This window comes from Onychomys torridus, chromosome 4 (genome assembly GCF_903995425.1).
Source record: "Onychomys torridus chromosome 4, mOncTor1.1, whole genome shotgun sequence".
In the NCBI taxonomy this organism is placed as follows: Eukaryota; Metazoa; Chordata; class Mammalia; order Rodentia; family Cricetidae; genus Onychomys; species Onychomys torridus.
The window spans coordinates 67,852,615-67,859,456 of NC_050446.1; the positions used below are offsets into that span (position 1 = coordinate 67,852,615).

Consider the following 6,842-nt stretch of genomic DNA (forward strand, 5'->3'; position numbering starts at 1 on the left):
GCTTAACCACTATGCTAAGCTCCCTCAGGTTGTTTTTGTTTTTTGTCTGCTTATTTTTTTTTTAAGTTTTGAGTTCCGTTTATTTATTCATTGGGTATGTATGTGTACATACCATGGGGCACCAGTGCAGGTTAGAAGGCAGCTTACAGGGTCTTTCTGTGTTGTAACTCAGCCCTGAACTTCCTAAGTACTCAGGAAGAGGCAGCCTCCTGTTCCCGCGGAACCTAACTGCATTTTCTCCCTTCCTTCCTCTGACCCTGCGTCTCAGGCCAAACCCAACCACTGCCCTGATTGGTTTAAAGAATCCACGACTCCACCCCCAGCCCCAATCAGGATAGGGTGGAGCCTTCAAACTTCATCTAGCTACCTCTGCCCCTAAATATGGAAGAGCTTTAGGGAAATTTCGCCACCTGCTGTTCACTTCAGAAACTGCATGAACCCAGCTGGGTGGAGAAGAGCAATATTAACTGTCTAATACTTGATTGAGTGTATACCCAAAGGATCCCGTGCTGGGTAGTACCCAGTTCTTGCCCTCACTTAGCCATGGAGATTGACATGGAAGTCCACAAATAAAGCTACAGTGTTCCAGGTATTAAGATAATAATAGTAAAAACAGCAATCAAATTAACGTAAACAATGGCTACCATTTACTGACTGCACTACCCACTGTGCCAAGAGTCTTTCTTGTCACATCAGGGTGCTTTGGGGTGCAAAAGAGGAAAGCTGATGTGTCTGTGACTGGTGTGAGTAAAAAAAAGATATATAGCCTTTCCGTAGAAGAGTCAGGAACAATTCAGGCTACCCCCTAAGCTTCCGCAGGATGACCCAGCTTTCCACCGTGAGGCAGGCCCCCAGTACCCAAGCAGGGGAGCCAAGCAGGAGGTGACCTTTTGTGTCTTGACTAAAATGGGCACATAGCATGAAGGCCTAGTCAGGAGCAGAACCGGCTCCCTTAGGAGAAGCCAGGGCGTAGACATGGCCACTGTGCCTGATCCAGTGACTACTGTGTCTTCCTCAGGACCCTGCTCCAGCAGCTGCAGAAACTCCAGACTCTGGTCACCAGCAAGATCTCCAGACCTTACAAGATGGCGGCCACTCAGACCGGCACTTGCCTCATGGTAGGTGTTACTCCCTAGCACAAGGCCGCAGCGGGTAGCTCCTCTGGAGGCCTGCTCTCTGGGAGAGTGAGCAGAGCCTGAAGGGGCCAGTGGCCTGACCAGGCCAGTTCTAACAGATGTGTGATTGACACCACTGAATCTAGTGAAAGGCAAATCCTTGGGAAAGTGGCTTCAACAGACTCGGGCAGTGTGGCTCTTTTTGGAATGGGTGATGGGGAGTCCCTGAGAGCCCCCAAAGGACACCTAGGGTAGGCTCAGCCTGTTTGGCCCTCTTCTGTTAGTCTGTCTCAGAAATCCTGAGAGCAGGGCCTTATTGGAGCTCCCCAGGGACCCTTAGCTCCTTCTTGTCAACTTCCTGGGGCTGAGAAAGTGGCATGGGGCTATGTCCCCACCCTAGTCACAGCTGCAGCCCTCCATTTCCCCTTCCTCTTTCTTCCCCTCCTGACTTCTCTCCCCTGAGGGTGAGAACCACATAGAACCCTCTCTCCTCTCTCTGATACTGCCTTCCATGTTCCGCGGATTCAGTTGAGGGTGACCAGAGCAGCCTTGGCTTCAGGAGGGAAGGAGACTCCGCTTCTAGGAAGCAGCCAGCTCTGGAGAGCCTTTCTTGGGAAAGCACTGAGCTTCTTGCATGCCTGGTTTGGGGTGAGGAGAGTTGAGGGGTGGCCAGCCTTATAGGCCCGCCCTGCCCCAGATCTGACGACTGCTCTGCTCACTCCTAGGTGGCAGCCTTGTGCTTTGTTCTGGTGCTGGGCTCCCTGGCGCCCAGCCTTCCTGCCTTCTCTTCCGGCTCAAAGACTGTGAAGGAAGACCCTATTGCAGCTGACAGCGTCTACACAGCCAGTCAGAGTGAGTACCTCTCACCTTCTGGGCGGAAGCCAGACACAAGAGGGAAGCCATGCCGGGTGGTGCTGGCACACACCCTTGATTCCAGCACTCAGGAGACAGAGACAAGTGGATCTCTATGAGTTCGAGGCCAGCCCAGTCTACATGGGAAGTTCCAGGCCAGCCAGGGCTACATAGTGAGACCTTGTCTCAAAAAAGTTTTAAGGGCTGGAGAGATGGCTCAGTGGTTTGATTCCTAACCACACACATGGTGGTTACAGGTGGCTCACAGCCACTGTAACTCCAGGTCCAAGGGATCCAGTGCCCTCTTCTGGACTCTGAAGGCACCAAGCACACAAGCGATGCACAGACACACAAGCAGGCAAAATCTTCATATACATTTTAAAAAATTAAAAATAAATATTTTTCAAAAATTGAGATTGGAAGCCTGGCAGTGGTGGTGCACGCCTTCAATCTCAGCACTTCGGAGACAGAAGCACGTGGATCTCAGAGTTCAAGGCCAGCCTGGTTTACAGAGTGAGTTCTAGGTCAGCCAGGGCTACACAGAGAAACCCTGTCTTGAAAAACCAAAAATAAACAACAAACAAACAAAAAGATTGGGGTTGGCATTATCTCTTTCTACACTTCAGTTTTGCAGAGAGAGTAGCTGAGCCCCAACAACAGTCTACGATGTGTTTAATGTTAGTGGTGGAATTAGACCCAGACTTAAGTCTGCCTCTCTGAGATGCTTTGGTGTGACTTAGAGAGCAGTCAGGTGTTCTAGGCCAGCCCCTGTGTATGAGGGCAGCAGTGGTTTTGAGGCATTTGCTAGGCACCGTTTGTATTTTAGTATTGGGACAGCAAATGACTGCCCGTCTTCAGTCATTTCTAATGTGGTAGAGACTGCCGGGGAACACGCAGAGTTAAGGAAGATTCTGAGGCACAGGGCACCCACAGCAAGGTGTCTGGGACTCTGTTGGGAACACCTAGCCCTGGTGAGATAGTACTGTGTGGTCCAGTGGTTCAGAATCGGTCACAGCTGGCACTGCTGTTTGCTGGTTGTGGGACCCGGGGCGTGTCTCTTAGGCTCTCTAGATACCCAGAAGCTGCTGACCTTACAGTGCATTCTAGGGGAACATACGCCCTGCCTTCTGGACTAGCTCCTGCTGTGAGGGGAACGCCAGGGCAGGAACATCAAGGGGAGAGTCAGTCCAGGGAACAGCAAAGAACAGTGTGGCTTTCAGAGGCAGAGGCCACTTCAGGCAGGCAGGCTCTCCTTCATATAAGCAGGAATCTGACGCGGCAGAAAAGAGGAAACAGATGAGAGGTCAGAGAGAGGGGAGAGCAGGAGGATCATGTTTAGGGGAAGGGTACTGCCCTGCCGGGAGGCTGAGCAAAACATGGGGGTGGGGGTGGGGGGGGCTGCGGGGAGGGGCACTAAGAAAGAGGAAGAGGGACTGGAAGCCGCTGTGACTGAGGTAAGGGGTACTGGGGTTCCGAGGCTCCTGGTCTGTGGAGGCCAGGGGAGAAGACTGAGTGGAGAAGGGGCAGTGCTGTGGACATCACCCAGGGAGGGGAAGGCAGGGCATGAGTGAGAGCACCACAGTGCAGGGGAAAGGGCATGCTGAGGAAGGAGGTGGCTTGTTCAGCAGGCTGGTTTCCTGGACTGCAGCTTCACACAATGCCAGGGGCCGCCTTGTCCGTAGATCCCTAGATTAGACCCTGCAGGGGAAGCTGGGAGGGAGCCAGCAGAGTCTGGAGCCAGGAGGCCAACTTGCAGGGACCCTTGATGATGAGTTCTGGGAAGCAGGGCTTAAAACAACAGATTTCTGAGGCTTCGTGTGAGACTTAATGTGCTGTAAACTGAAGGCTTTATAGAATCCTTGGCACAGGTGTCCGACAAATGTCCATTTTCCTCCCCTCGACTTCTCCGAAGGGTGACCTTGCCTAGAAGTGAAAAGAAAAAGTTTCCCTTAAGTCTCCTAGGAAGCGAGTGACATGGTAGGATTAGAACCCGGCTCTCAGCAGGTGTGGGCCTGTGATCCCAGTTTCTCAGGTCAAGGCAGGAAGAGTGAAAATTAAAAAGTTACCCAGGCTACAAAATGAATTAATGACAAGCCGAGGAACTCAGGGAGACCCTGTCTCAATACAAACTTGAGAGAGAGAGGTTGGGGGCGGGAGGATGGGCAAGCTGGCTCTGTATCCTGGTGGTAGAGTACTGGCCTACCATGCGTGAAGCTCTGGGTTTGATCCTTAGTACCACAAAGTTGGGGGGGGGGGCAGGTGGGAAGGTGGAGGGATCCCAGTTTTCAGGAAGCAAACCAGCACTCTCTTCTCACAAGTGCTACATTTTTGTGAGCTCACGAATTTGCTAAGCACACTTTCAGTCCCTTACTCTGTATTACTCACTGAATCCTTGAATCTCCATGAGGTTGATTCTACTATCCCCATTTTACAGATCAACAAACTGATGCTCAGCAAAATCAGAGCAGAGTGTGTGTGACTAACCTGAGATCACACAGCTAGGAGTCCTTAGAGCTAGGATTAAGAGTCAGGCCTGTAAGATTGCAGAGGCTGCTCTCTTCATGTCTAGCACATGAATAAGGCTGTCTGGGCAGAGGGGGAACACCTGAGGAGCACCCATGGCTCACCCTGTTCTTATTCCCCAGTGCCCTCCCGAAGCCTACTGTTCTATGATGACGGGACAGGTTCATGGGAAGATGGCCGAGGTGCCCTACTTCCTGTGGAGCCCCCAGAAGGCTGGGAGCTCAAACCCGGGGGGCCAGTAGAGCCGAGGCCCCAGGACCACCTCCGACATGACTATGTGGACAGCACCCATGAGACCACCAAGTACTTGAGTGAGACCTGGCCAGAGGACACTAATAACAATGGCACCAGCCCCAACTTCTCCCACCCCAAGGAGTGGTTCCATGACAGGTAAGTAGAGGGGTAGGGTCTCAGGCTGCACTACCCTGAGCCACATTTCCCAGGGGAGGGGCATCTTCCCGGGGGAGGGGCATCCTTTCAGAGGAGGAGGAGGTGTGTCATGTGTCCCGTCCCCCCCACCCCCCGCCCCATCTAAACCCAGCTCACAGCTGAGTGATGGACATCTCAAAGCAAATTCATCCCTGGATCCTCTTCTCTCTCCAGGGATCTGGGCCCCAACACCACCATCAAACTCTCCTAGGCCACTCCGAGACCCAGGACACAGGACGGACACCCTGGCACCCAGAAGAGGCGTTCTCTTGCTCACTGACCCAGATCCAGCTCCCACCCCTGCCCTGGGGCCCTCTGCCCCAGGAGAAAGGGTCTTTCTTCACCTCAGCCACCCCAGTCCCTGCTGTGGCTGGGGCCCCTCTCTGTCCCCGGACATTTGGACTGCTCCCCTGGGCCAACCGCTCTGTTCCCACATCTCCCTCCCACCGTTTTCCGTCCTTCTCCAACAAACCACTCACTGGGCCACTCTGTTTCCTTTCCCATAGTGACCAACGCGACCACTGTTCCTGGCCCCTCACACACACACAAACACACAAACATACATGCAAACATGTGCCCACACAATCACACACCCCCATCTCCTTCTGTACAGAGACCAAGAACAGAAATTGTTTGTAAATAATGAACCTTATTTTTTATTGTTCCCAATCCCCTAAGATATTGTATTTTACAGATCTTCCTCCCGTCGCCTCTCCCTTATTTTGTATTTTTTGAAGTTAGTGCGGGCTTTGCTACCCCTTGGCTGGGAACAGAGGGACACCCCACCCTCACCTGGCTTCCCCATGCCGCTGCCCAAGCTGCTGGGCCTTTTTAATTGCCAAACTGCTCTCTCCATCAGCTCAGCACACGCTTTAAGAAAGCAAAATTAAAAAAAAAAAAAAAAGATTCAGCATCAATCCTGACTTTGTGCCTTCTTTGTGAGGGTCCAGGAGGGAGAGGAGGAAGTTCATTTTATGTTTCGGGGGGGTGGGTGGTAGGGAGGGTGCCTGGGGAGAAGGCCTGCCTGTCTGGAGACTTTTGTCCAGCCAGTCACTGAATTTGGACTGGATAACTCAAATCCAATACTAATAACTATATTTTTAAAAGGAAAAAAGCTGTGGGGTGGTGATGGTGCACGCCTCTAATCCCAGCAATAGGGAGAATTCACTCTGGTCTACAAATCTAGTTCCAAGACAGTCCATTACCCAGAGAAACTCTGTCTCAAAAAAAAAAAAAATTAAAAAAAGAAAAAAGAAAAAGAAAAGAAAGTTCGATGCACTGTTGTACACCTGTAATCTCAGCCAAGATGGGAGACAAGAGACAGGAGAACCTCTTGGAAGCTCAGCCCACAGCCCACAGCCCACAGCAGAGACCCTACCTCAAAAGACAGAAGGTCCATAGTGCAGGCCTTTAATGCCAGCACTCTGGAGGCAGAGGCAGAGGCAGGACACCCCTGAAAGTTGATCTACAACCTCTACATGAATGCAAGCACACAAGCACATGCAACAAAAAAAGAAGACAGAGGAGGAGGAGGAGGAGACCTCAAACATGTAAATCTGTAAATCTAAGGGCTCCCAGCTGAGGTTAGGAAGTGTCAGCATCCAGGTGATGCTAGAGGCTTGGAACACTAGGGAAGACCACAGTGAGGAGGAAGCAAGTGAGACAGAAGAAGGGAAAGGGATCGGATCAGGGGTGGGAAGTGAGTGTTCTGAAACAATAGAGAAGCCTAGCGGCAGAGGCAGGCCGATCTCTGAGTTCAAGGCCAGACTGGTCTACAGAGTGAGCTCCAGGACAGCCAGGGCTACACAGAGAAACCCTGTATTGGAAAGGGGAAAAAAAAAAAAGCAAAAACCAAACCAAGCAAAAAACAGAGAGGGAGGGAGGGAGAGAGAGAGAGAGGGAGAGAGAGAGAGAGAGAGAGAG

The 6,842-nt window shown here is 51.8% G+C and overlaps 1 protein-coding gene across 1 annotated transcript in view; it reads left to right on the forward strand.

Moving 5' to 3' along the window:
* The window catches only part of Creb3l1 (cAMP responsive element binding protein 3 like 1), a 42,072-nt gene extending 36,226 nt beyond the window's left edge, over window positions 1–5,846 (forward strand). Inside the window, exons 9-12 of the mRNA XM_036184984.1 lie at window positions 1,019–1,118; window positions 1,841–1,967; window positions 4,613–4,880; window positions 5,094–5,846. Of these exons, the coding sequence (XP_036040877.1) occupies window positions 1,019–1,118; window positions 1,841–1,967; window positions 4,613–4,880; window positions 5,094–5,130 (532 nt within the window). The 3' untranslated portion in view covers window positions 5,131–5,846. The remainder of the gene's footprint in view (window positions 1–1,018; window positions 1,119–1,840; window positions 1,968–4,612; window positions 4,881–5,093) is intronic.
* Window positions 5,847–6,842: the final 996 nt, after the last annotated feature.